Consider the following 13320-nt stretch of genomic DNA (forward strand, 5'->3'; position numbering starts at 1 on the left):
GCCACCCATGCTCCTCCTGGGATCTTTCTTCCTTTTAGGAATGAACTGATCCTGCAACTTCTGCATTATACACAGAAATATCCGCCATTAATCCTCCACGGTCATCCCTGCTAAGGTATTGCACCATTGAACTTTGGCCAGCTCCTCCCTCATAGCTCCATAGTTCCCTTTATTCAACAGAAATACTATCACTACCGATTGTACCCTCTCCCTCTCAAATTGCAGATTGAAGCTTATTGTATTATGGTCACTACTTCCCAGTGGCTCCTTCACTTCGAGGTCCCTGATCAATTCTGGTTCGTTGCACAATAGCAGATCCAGAATTGCCTTCTCCCTGGTCAGCTCCAACACCGAGTTGAGGCAAAGGTTAAGATAGGCCGGGTGCTGGCAGGTGGGACTAGATTGGATTGGGATATCTGGTCGGCATGGACGGGTTGGACTGAAGGGTCTGTTTCCATGCTGTACATCTCTTTGACTCTATAAGGAGTTAGGTACAATGATCCAATTCAATGGTCAAACAAGCTCAAGTTGCAAGTTATATATACGTGGTGGATTAGTCTTGAACAAATGTTTTGATCCTATTAATTGCGATAAGGGAGCATTTAGGAAGCATTAAAAGGATTAAACAAAGGCAATGGGCTTATAAAAGGGAAATCATGCTTAACAAATCTCCTGGAGTTTTTTTTTTGAGGATGTAACTTGCACAATGTTGACTGATAAAGAAGAACCAGGGTTGTGGCACACTGGATTTCAAGAAAGCTTTTGATAAGCATCCACATAAAAGGCTAGTAGGCAAAATTAAAGCACATGGGATTGGGGTAATAACATGGATTGACAATTGGTGACAGACTGGAAATAAAGAGCAGGAAGAAATGGGCCTTTTTCTCTCTGGCAGGCAGTGGCTAGTGGTGTACTGCAGGGATCAGTGCTTGGCTCCCAGCTATTCACGCAATTAGGAAGGCAACCATGCCCTTGTGGAATGGCAGAGCGGGTTCAAAGGGCCAAGCAGCTGTGCCTGTTCCCAGTTTCTATGTTTACAGCAGCTGCAGATGGCTCATCTCAAGCTGCTACCAATCTATCCTGAGTTAACAGGCCACATCCCTGCTCAATAGTAACAAGATTCAACTAACTAAGCCAATAGCCCATTCAAGTACAAACGTTACAATTGGCTTTAGTGAAGGCAAGCAGAGAAAGATACAGTTTCATGGCCAGGATTTGGAAAAGGCTAGTGTTAGGTGTACCGACCTGTGTGGAGAAGAGTGTAGAGATGTGATCCAGACTGTAGCGGTTACTCTCAATGCAGCTCACCAACTGGAAGACACAGAACTACAAGAAGAGAATAGTTAAGCTTCTATGCTGGCCAGCAATGCCACGATCGATAAAATATCCTCTTGATTTGAAATCTCGGATTCTACGCGATATGTCTCTCGTGGAGGTTGGTCAGTACAAACTGATGCACAGCCAATGAAAAGCTGTGAACGCAATCTCTCTCACACACTGTAAACATTGTCAACAGCTGAACCCAGCCGGAGTCGAAGATGTGGTAACACTGAGTTAGTACCTGTCCACGTTTGGGGCAATGCAGGTAAACAGCCAAGAAGAAACCAGAGGAGGAGTAGGCCAAACGCAGCTTATGACCCAGACTGACTGTGTGTCGCAGCTCCTTGTTGACAGGCACAAAAACCAGCAAATCCGCAACCATCAGGCAAACCTGATCCTAAAGCAAACAAAAACGACATAACTTACAAGGGCAGTACAGAGATCGCACTATAAAGCCTGCAACCCAGTAACTGAGGGCTAGGTTGGGTGAACAGCAGGAACAGACATTCACACGAATGAAATAAACTAGTTAGAGCTCTCAAAGTTCCACAGGAAGCTTATAGCATATTCTTAACAATACGTTCCCAGAGCATAATCCCTTTGTAGACAATGTGTGACGTATTACCTGTGCACAATATTTCTCAAGCAAAAGGAAAGCTGTGCCACTTCTCCCTAACTGCAGGCTCAGAGGGTGTTGCATCCCCAACCCTTTTGAGAGAACACGCTGCACAATACACAATCACCAACAGCCTTCATACAAACCTTGAAGGACCAAAGTCGGAGCTTGTGGTCCTGACAGAGAGCAAAGATGAAAGCATCGTGTTCCAAAAGCTGGACTGCAAGACTGACTGGCAGGTCTGAAGGGCCCTGGTCACCTCTGCAGGAAGCACACAGAAACCTTTCAATAGTCTTTAAACAGGCATCATTCAGCGCACACATCCATTCAACATTCCTCCCCTGGACTCTGTGCAAAACAACCCTCCTATTTATATACGGCTCAGAGGACAAAGAAATGGGCGAGAGAAACAGGTAGCTGTGGGTGACATTTTGTACGTTTTCCCTTCACTAATACCTTTCCCTATCCATGAACTCCCATGAAACTTCCCGCAGCCACCACCCACTGCCCCAAATCAGAGGACCATTCCACCCCTTGCCCGTGTCCTAGGAAGGAAGACCATCCTGACCTTCAAGAACTTCCCACTGACCCACACATGCGAACAGCCCAGGACAGGACAGGCTCACACTAACCTGATTGCAGTCGGCATCCACCCGGTCAGTAAGCGCTGCATGACCGAGCTATGTTTGAGTTCCAGTAAAACCGGATTACCTGCAACAAGACAACAGTCAAGCTCTATGTGCCTGCACCAGTCAGACTGAAATTCAGAGCACAATCCCCACAGTCCCACCACCAATGCTCATGCTGAAAACTGTGCTGACAATTCGGTCAAACTATTTCATATTGTCAAAGAGATTGAACCTTGGGTAAGAAACAGCCGTGGATTTTTTATGTAGTGACAGATATCTGAGAGTTATAAGCTGCAATCAAGTTTGATGGGCTCAAATGAGACGAAGAATCTGAAGATTTATTGACAGCTGTCCTCCTTCAGAGTGAAACAGACATCAGAATGTTCAATGGAATGCCTTTTAAAGGACTCTGCGACATCCTACCCTCTTCACCAATCACTAATCCACATGGTCCAGGAGGTTATACACTTCAGTACACCTATCTATCAGTAGATTAGATTAGATTCCCTACAGTTTGGAAACAGGCCCTTCGGCCCAACAAGTCCACATTGACCCTCTGAAGAGTAACCCACCCAGACCCATTTCACACTGACTAATGCACCTAACACTACAGGCAATTTAACATGACCAATTCACCTGACCTGCACATCTTTGGACTGTGGGAGGAAACCGGAGCACCCGGAGGAAACCCATGCAGACACGGGGAGAATGTGCAAACTCCACACAGGCAGTCACCCGAGGCTGGAATCGAACCTGGGACCCTGGTGCTATGAGGCAGCAGTGCTAATCACCGAGCCACTGTGCCACACCATACAACACAAACAAGACAGAGTGCGGATACACAATGTCAGACGATCAATACCTGGCCCCTGTGACCATGAACCCCACATTACCTGCTGTGTCTTGCTCAGGGAGTTGGATAATGAGAATGCCTCCAGACCAAGATGCGAGTGCAAACAGAGCATCCCCATCACTGTTCAGCCAAGTGGCGGAGGCTGTCGAGTTAGTAGAGTGGCCCTGGACACCGGGAATCATAAAACTGTTTGCTGGGTCACGCAGGTTTAACTTCCCAATGTCAGTGAAGATGGATTGGATATGCCCGTCAGTGATCAGCTCCTGCCAAGATATTACCGGGAGAAATGCAGATTAAAGCAAAGGTTAATTTCAGGAAATGGAACTCCACCAGCCGACTGTGAGAAGCTGGGCAGTGTACATGGGAAGGTACTTACAAAGGACGAGGGACCACAGCAAGTTCAAACGTACTGAGATCCTGACTCTGCAAACATATGGCCAGAATTAATTCAGGCAATGCTGGAGAACAAGAAAATATTCCATTCAGAACCAACTTGCAGCACCATGTAATACCGGGGTAGTGGGCATGGGCCCATTTCCGGAGATGGACTGTGAAATAAACAAGTAAAACTGACCAGGAAACACTGAAAATGAATGAAAACAACGGAACTGGATCGACACTTCACGTTTCTAAGCAAGCATCTGCAACACTTTATTTAGGTTGCAAACAATATCAACAATTCAAGCGCACAGTTTGATTTTGCACCCTGAAAAAGAATTCACAGCCTTGCCTGGTAATCAGACGGTCCATGCCTCGAGCAGAAACAAGCCCAGACTGTCCACAGTTGAAACTTTATTGCTGGAACAGCACAGCAGGTCAGGCAGCATCCAGGGAACAGGAGATTCGACGTTTCGGGCACAGGCCCTTCTTCAGGAATGAGCAGAGAGTGTTCAGCAGGAGAAGATAAAAGGTAGGGAGGAGGGACTTGGAGGAGGGGAGTTGGAAATGTGATAGGTGGAAAGAGGTCAAGGTGAGGGTGATAGGTCGGAGTAGGGTGGAGGCGGAGAGGTCAAGAAGAAGACTGCAGGTCAGGAAGGCGGTGCCGGGCTGGAAGGATCCGGCTGAGACAAGGTGGGGGGAGGGGGGATGAAGAAACTGGTGAAGTCCAAGTTCATCCCCTGCGGTTGGAGGGTTCCCAGTCGGAAGATAAGACGCTCCTCCTCCGACCGTCGGGTTGTTGTGGTTTGGCGGTGGATGAGTCCAATGACCTGCATATCCTCGGTGGAGTGGGAGGGGGAGTTGAAATGCTGTGCCACAGGTTGGTTGGGTTGGTTCGTCCGGGTGGCCCAGAGGTGCTCCCTGAATCGCTCTGTCCACATCATTGTAGGTGCTCAATTGCCCCTCAGCTTCAACCAAACCAATATTTTCCGATGGTCAACGACGAGACTCCTTAATAACACTGCCTCCCCACACACACTGCACAGACACAGCCCCGTGTCTATAACACTGCCTCCACACACACTGCACATACACAGCCCCGTGTCGATAACACTGCCTCCCCACACACACTGCACATACACAGCCCCGTGTCTATAACACTGCCTCCCCACACACACAGCCCCGCGTCTATAACACCGCCTCCCCACACACACTGCACAGACACAGCCCCGCGTCTATAACACTGCCTCCACACACACTGCACAGACACAGCCCCGTGTCTATAACACTGCCTCCACACACACACTGCACAGACACAGGCCCGCGTCGACAACACTGCCTCCCCATACGCACTGCACAGACACAGCCCCTCGTCTATAACACTGCCTCCACACACAATGCACACACACAGCCCCGTGTCGATAACACTACCTCCCCAAACACACCCCACAGGCACAGCCCCATGTCTATAACACTACCACCCCACACACACCCCACAGACACAGCCCCGTGTCTATAACACTGCCTCCCCACACACACCGCACAGACACAGCCCCGCCTCTATAACACTGCCTCCACACACACACTGCAGACACAGCCCTGCGTCTAAAACACTGCCTCCACACACACACTGCACAGACACAGCCCCGTGTCTATAACACTGCCTCCACACACACACTGCACAAACACAGCCCCGTGTCGACAACATTACCTCCCCACACACACTGCACAGACACAGCCCCGTGTCTATAACACTGCCTCCACACACACACACTGCACATACACAGCCCCGCATCTATAACACTGCCTCCACACACACACTGCACAAACACAGCCCCGTGTCTACAACACTACCTCCCCACACACACTGCACAGACACAGCCCCGTGTCTATAACACTGCACATACACAGCCCCGTGTCTATAACACTGCCTCCACAGACACTGCACATACACAGCCCCGTGTCGATAACACTGCCTCCCCACACACACTGCACACACACAGCCCATCGTCTATAACACTGCCTCCCCACAGACACTGCACATACACAGTCGCACGTCTATAACACTGCCTCCACACACACACTGCACAGACACAGCCCAGTGTCGATAACACTGCCTCCACACACACTGCAAATACACAGCCTCACGTCTATAACACTGCCTCCCCACACACACACTGCACAGACACAGGCCCTCGTCTATAACACTACCTCCACACACACTGCACAGACACAGCCCCGCGTCTATAACACAGCCTCCACACACACTGCACACACACAGCATCGTGTCGATAACACTACCTCCCCACACACACTGCACAGACACAGCCCCGTGTCTGTAACACTGCCTCCCCACGACAAATGCACAGACACAGCCCCGGTCGAAAACACTACCTCCACACACACACTGCACAGACACAGCCCCACGTCTATAACACTACCTCCCCACACACACTGCACAGACACAGCCCCGTGTCTATAACACTGCCTCCACACACACACATTGCACAGACACAGCCCCGCGTCTATAACACTGCCTCCACACAAACACTGCACAGACACAGCCCCTCGTCTATAACACTGCCTCCACACACACACTGCACAGAAACAGCCCCGTGTCTATTACACTGCCTCCACACAGACTCTGCAAAGACACAGCCCCGTGTCGATAACACTGCCTCCACACACACACTGCACAGACACAGCCCCGTGTCTATAACACTGCACATACACAGCCCCGTGTCTATAACACTGCACATACACAGCCCCGTGTCGATAACACTGCCTCCACACACACTGCACAGACACAGCGCCGTGTCTATAACACTGCCTCCGCACACACTGCAAATACACAGCCTCACGTCAATAATACTGCCTCCCCACACACACACTGCACAGACACAGGCCCTCGTCTATAACACTGCCTCCACACACACTGCACAGACACAGCCCCGCGTCGATAACACTACCTCCCCACACACACTGCACAGACACAGCCCCGTGTTTAAAACACTGCCTCCCCACACACACTGCACAGACACAGCCCCGTGTCTGTAACACTGCCTCCCCACGAAAAAGGCACAGACACAGCCCCGGTCGAAAACACTACCTCCACACACACACTGCACAGACACAGCCCCATGTCTATAACACTGCCTCCACACACACACTGCACAGACACAGCCCCGTGTCTATAACACTGCCTCCACACACACAGCCCCGTGTCAATAACACTGCCTCCCCGCACACACTGCACAGACACAGCCCCGTGTCTATAACACTGCACATACACAGGCCCGTGTCTATAACACTGCCTCCACACACACTGCACATACACAGCCCCGTGTCGATAACACTGCCTCCCCACACACACTGCACAAACACAGCCCATCGTCTATAACAGACTCCCCACACACACTGCACACACACAGCCCCATGTCTACAACACTACCACCCCACACACACTGCACAGACACAGCCCCGTGTCTATAACACTGCCTCCACACACACACTGCACAGACACAGCCCCGTGTCAATAACACTGCCTCCACACACACACACACTGCACAGACACAGCCCCGTGTCTAAAACACAGCCTCCACACACACACTGCACAGACACAGCCCCGTGTCTATAACACTGCCTCCACACACACTGCAAATACACAGCCTCACGTCTATAACACTGCCTCCCCACACACAGACTGCACAGACACAGGCCCTCGTCTATAACACTGCCTCCACACACACACACTGCACACACACAGCACCGTGTCGATAACACTACCTCCCCACACACACTGCACAGACACAGCCCCGTGTCTAAAACACTGCCTCCCCACACACACTGCACAGACACAGCCCCGTGTCTGTAACACTGCCTCCCCACGAAAAATGCACAGACACAGCTCCGGTCGAAAACACTACCTCCACACACACACTGCACAGACAGAGCCCCGTGTCTATAACACTGACTCCACACACACACTGCACAGACACAGCCCCGTGTCTGTAACATTGCCTCCCCACGAAAAATGCACAGACACAGCACCGTGTCTATAACACTGCCTCCACACACACAGCCCCGTGTCTATAACACTGCCTCCACACACACACTGCACAGACACAGCCCCGCGTCTGAAACACTGCCTCCACACACACACTGCACAGACACAGCCCCGCGTCTACAACACTGCCTCCACACACACACATTGCACAGACACAGCCTCGCGTCTATAACACTACCTCCCCACACACACTGCACAGACACAGCCCCGCGTCTATAACACTACTGCCCCACACACACTGCACAGACACAGCCCCGTGTCTATAACACTGCCTCCACACACACACTGCACACACACAGCCCCTCGTCGAGAACACTGCCTCCCCACACACACTGCACAGACACAGCCCCGTGTCGATAACACTGCCTCCCCACACACACTGCACCGATACAGCCCGTGTCTATAACACTGCCTCCCCACACTCACTGCACAAACAACGCCCTGTGTCTATAACACTGCCTCCACACACACATCCCCGTGCCTATAACACTGCCTCCACACACACACTGCAGACACAGCCCTACGTCTATAACACTGCCTCCACACACACACTGCACAGACACAGCCCCGTGTCTATAACACTGCCTCCCCACACTCACTGCACAAACAACGCCCCGTGTCTCTAACACTGCCTCCACACACACACTGCACAGACACAGCCCAGTGTCTATAACACTGCCTCCACACGCACACTGCACAGACACAGCCCCGCGTCTATAACACTGCCTCCACACACAGCCCCGTGTCTATAACACTACCTCCACACACTTAGCCCAGCGTCTATAACACTGCCTCCACACACACAGCCCAGTGTCTATAACACTGCCTCCCCATACGCACTGCACAGACACAGCCCCGCGTCTATAACACTGCCTCCACACAGACAATGCAAAGACACAGCCCCGCGTCTATAACACTGCCTCCACACAGACACTGCAAAGACACAGCCCCGTGTCTATAACACTGCCTCCACACACTGCACAGACACAGCCCCAGGTCTATAACACTGCCTCCACACACACACTGCCCCGCGTCTATAACACTGCCTCCACACACACACTGCACAGACACAGCCCCGTGTCTATAACACTGCCTCCACACACACATTGCACAGACACAGCCCCGTGTCGATAACACTACCTCCCCCCACACACTGCACAGACACAGCCACGTGTCTGTAACACTGCCGCCCCACACACAATACACAGACACAGCCCCGTGTCTATAACACTACCTCCCCACACACACAGCCCCGTGTCTATAACACTGTCTCCACACACACACACACACACACCCACACACTACACAGACACAGCCCCGTGTGTATACCACTGCCTCCCCACACACACTGCACAGACACAGCCCCGTATCTATAACACTGCCTCCACAAACACACTGCAGACACAGCCCCGTGTTGATAACACTGCCTCCACACAAACACAGCACAGACACAGCCCCTCGTCTATAATACAGCTTCCACACACACTGCACAGAAACAGCCCCGGGTCTATAACACTGCCTCCCCACACACAGCTCCGCGTCTATAACACTGCCTCCATACACACAGCCCCGCGTCTATAACACTGCCTCCCCACACTCACTGCACACACACAGCCCCGCGTCTATAACACTGCCTCCGCACAGACACTGCCCCGCGTCTATAACACTGCCTCCAGAAACTCAGCCCCGTGTCTATAACACTGCCTCCACACACACAGCCCCGTGTCTATAACACTGCCTCCACACACACACTGCAGACACAGCCCCGCGTCTGAAACACTGCCTCCACACACACACTGCACAGACACAGCCCCGCGTCTATAACACTGCCTCCACACACACACTGCACAGACACAGTCCCGCGTCTATAACTGCCTCCACACACACACTGCACAGACACAGCCCCGCGTCTATAACACTCCCTCCACACACACACAGCCCCGCGTCGATAACACTGCCTCCACACACACACTGCACAGACACAGACCGGGTCTATAACACTGCCTCCACACACACACAGTATAGACACAGCCCCATGTCTATAACACTGCCTCCACACACACTGCACTGACACAGCCCCGCGTCTATAACGCTGCCACTACGCACACACTACACAGACACAGACACAGACCGGGTCTATAACACTGCCTCTGCACAGACACAGCCCCGTTGTCTATAACACTACCTGCACGATTCCCTGCACACACAGTTTCCCCCAGCGTCTGTAACACTGCCTCCACACATGCACTGTGATACAGCTCCTTGTCTACAACACTGTCTTCACAGATGATGGTTACCTGCTTGTGGAGATATCTGATTGTACAAGCGCACTTATGTCCTTCAGTTGGTGTTTCTGGTCTCAAGCACACTGTGCTCTGCAGTTTTTTATGATGTGTCTACCTACACCCCCATGGGTTGACTCTTCCCCCATCCTTGTTAAGCAAACTGTCCCAAAACTAGTCAGGCTTCACCTGACCCAATTCAGAGGATCTGGGTGTCTGCCCCGTTCATGGATGGTGAGAAGTGAACAGTGTGATTCAGCTGGGAGCCTGTGGGTCAGATTCCAGGTTGAAGACCCATTCGGGTGCTGCATGGAGAGGGTAGGATTGAAACAGAGCATTTGCGCAGGACCCAAATCCCACACCCCCACCCACAAACAAGACGGTGTACTCACACTCCGGTACATGCGCGAGGGGTGCGGCAGCACAATCCTGTGCACAGTCCGGTTGGTCAGAATGAGCAGGGTCACACGGTCATGAGTCTCGTGTACATGGACGCCACCTGGAAGCACGTGACAATTCAGGAACTTGATGCGGACCGTGTTGTTGAGGAGGTTACAATCCAGGGACTGTTCCGTCAGCTGCAAGGTGTCACCAGACGTGGTCCTAGAGAGATGAAGAAACAGTGTCAGCTCCTCACACCCACCACGACGGTGCTGTCAGCAAGTCATTCCCTTGGCCCTCGATCCCCCTCCCCATCTGCACCCCTATAATAAAACCAGGGCACAACCTGTGGCTCATTCACCCTCCCCAATACAGCTGGGGAACAACATATCTCACCCTTCCTCATTTAAGAGAACCACACAACCTGCCCCTTGTACATAGTACACACTGCTGTTGCTGAGCATCAGTGGTGGAGGGAGTGGATGCCTGTGGGTGTGGTGCCAATCAATCAAGGTGCTTTGTCCTGAATGGTATTGTTGTGGAGTGTTGTTAAGAGTTGCTATCATCCAGGCAAGTAGGCAAGATTCCATCACTTGCACCTTGTAGATGGTGGACAGGCTCTGGCGAGGCAGGAGGTGTGTTACTCACTGTAGCACTCCTACCTTCTGATTTGCTGTTGCAACCACTGTTTACGTGGGGAGTCCAGTTCAGTTTCTGGTCAATGGTAATCCCAGGATGTTGACACTGAGGGGATTCAGTGATGGTAACATCACTGAATGTCAAGGGGTGTTAGCTCGATTCCCTCTTACCAGAGATGGTCATAGCCTGGCATTTGTGTGGCGTGGATGTTGCTTGCCACTTGTTGGCTCAAGCCTAGATATTGTCCAGATTTTGCTGCATTATTTCGTGGACTGCTTCAGCATCTGAGGAGTTCCGAATGGTGAACAGCGTGCAATCAGTAGCGAACATCCCCACTTCTGATCTTACGACAGAGAGAAGGCCATGGATGAGGCAGCTGAAGATGGTGAGGGGGAGATAGTTGGTACCACCCTGAGGAACTCCTGCAGAGATGTCCTGGAGCTCAGGTGAGCTGACCTTTAATTGCCATGACCATCTTCCTATGTGTCAGGAATGACACTAACCAGCAGGGAGTTTGTCCCCTGACACCCAGTAATTCCAGTTTTGCGATGGTTCCTTGATAGCACACTCCGTCATGGGAATACCACCCCCGCAAATTCCCTCCCAAGCCACCCTGACTTTGAACTATGTCATCATTCCTTCCGTGTTATTCGGTCAGAATCATGGCCCTCCCTCACACGATCCTACGACTGCCTACAGTAGATGGATTGCAACGGTTCCAGACAGTAACTGACCACCACCTTGTCCAGCTTATCTCGGGATGGCAAACAAACAGGGGCCCCAAACAATAAAGCCCACACGGAATTAATAAACTCACAAAATACCACGTCATGAAACTCAACACCATCCAGGACAAGTAATCTAGTTAATTCACAGCTCGTTGATGGCCTTCGACATTCATTCCCTTCATCATTGACATTCAGTGCGCACAGTCTACAAGATGCACTGTGTGAAGTCACCATCGCTCCTTCCATATCCGTGACCTCTCCCATCAAGCAGCATAAAGGCAGTTGCAGACAATCATCACCACCATCCTGCTAGTTCCCCTCTCGACATGAAGGAAGCTTCAGCGTAGGACAACTTTATTGGGATTTACAGCAAAGTGAGCGCAGGCTGCAGGGAGAACACATGGCAAGCAGCATACAGAATTCAACAACATGACCCAAAACAATCAGCTCGGCCTGGAATCTTCCAAAGTAAGTCTCCTTGGAGCAATACGTCACACAGCCCTGGCAAGTGGAGAACAGGCTCACCAGGTCAACTCCAATCAGAAATACCCACCAGTGTATGAAGCGACTCCTGGTGACTGATTGCAGCCTCCCACTGTCTTCATAGAAAAATCCTCCAGCACTATCAGAATATTTCACTCCTGGGATGGCGTTCACACCTGTAGGATAGAGAGACATGACTCACTCAGCTCAGCTCAGGCACCCAGAGCACACTATCAGCACAGACCCCAAAATCACTCCTTTCCATTTACACAAAGCAACTGAATGTAACCAAGTGAACACAATGTCTATATGTCTTCAAAAGATCAGCTAGTAAAGCACTCTAAACCAAAGAAACATGACAAAAGTTTTCTTGTAAAGGGTTTGATCATTATCCCTGCTCCTCACTTGCCTTGTACTAGCTTCTCAGGACAAGGCCCCTTTTCAGGGTCTCTCAGTGGACAGCAAACATAAGGGCCTCCGATATTGTAACACAAGACTTCCCTACACCTGTTGGATGAGCTGCCCTGTCTCACTCTCTGACAAAGCTCGCCACAGGTTCAATCCTCTGTCCTTTCTCTTTCCCATTTATCATTTTATTTTTCTGTCACTAATCAGACCCCCACTACATTTTCACATTAAATCTGTAACAAAAGCCACTTCTCTCCAATCATCTATTGTTGAGAATAAGGCCCCTCAAACATCAGCAAGGTGGCCATTGTGTGGAACTGCAGGAGATGGCGAGGTACTAACCGAGTATTTTGCATCAGTATTTACTGTGGAAAAGGACATGGAAATATAGAATGTGGGGAAATAGATGGTGACACCTTGAAAAATGTCCAGATTACAGAGGAGGAAGGCTGGATGTCTTGAAACAGTTGAAGGTGGATAAATCCCCAGGACCTGATCGGGTGGACCGTAGAACTCTGTGGGAAGCCAGAGAAGTGA

The 13320-nt window shown here is 51.0% G+C and overlaps 1 protein-coding gene and 1 long non-coding RNA gene across 2 annotated transcripts in view; both read right to left on the reverse strand.

Annotated features, from left to right (window-relative positions):
* nup160 (nucleoporin 160) overlaps positions 1-12570 on the reverse strand; it is an 80209-nt gene extending 67639 nt beyond the window's left edge. The window contains exons 1-7 of the mRNA XM_043706438.1: positions 12446-12570; positions 10537-10747; positions 3459-3681; positions 2569-2647; positions 2083-2197; positions 1562-1717; positions 1246-1326 (exon numbers count right to left, since the gene is read on the reverse strand). Of these exons, the coding sequence (XP_043562373.1) occupies positions 1246-1326; positions 1562-1717; positions 2083-2197; positions 2569-2647; positions 3459-3681; positions 10537-10747; positions 12446-12570 (990 nt within the window). The remainder of the gene's footprint in view (positions 1-1245; positions 1327-1561; positions 1718-2082; positions 2198-2568; positions 2648-3458; positions 3682-10536; positions 10748-12445) is intronic.
* Positions 6532-8839, reverse strand: LOC122557986. Its single transcript, XR_006313997.1, has 3 exons — positions 8041-8839; positions 6766-7676; positions 6532-6626 (listed from the first exon to the last, which is right to left on the reverse strand). It is a non-coding gene; the product is annotated as an uncharacterized LOC122557986 (long non-coding RNA).
* Positions 12571-13320: the final 750 nt, after the last annotated feature.

Source organism: Chiloscyllium plagiosum, chromosome 16 (genome assembly GCF_004010195.1).
Source record: "Chiloscyllium plagiosum isolate BGI_BamShark_2017 chromosome 16, ASM401019v2, whole genome shotgun sequence".
Taxonomy (NCBI): domain Eukaryota; kingdom Metazoa; phylum Chordata; class Chondrichthyes; order Orectolobiformes; family Hemiscylliidae; genus Chiloscyllium; species Chiloscyllium plagiosum.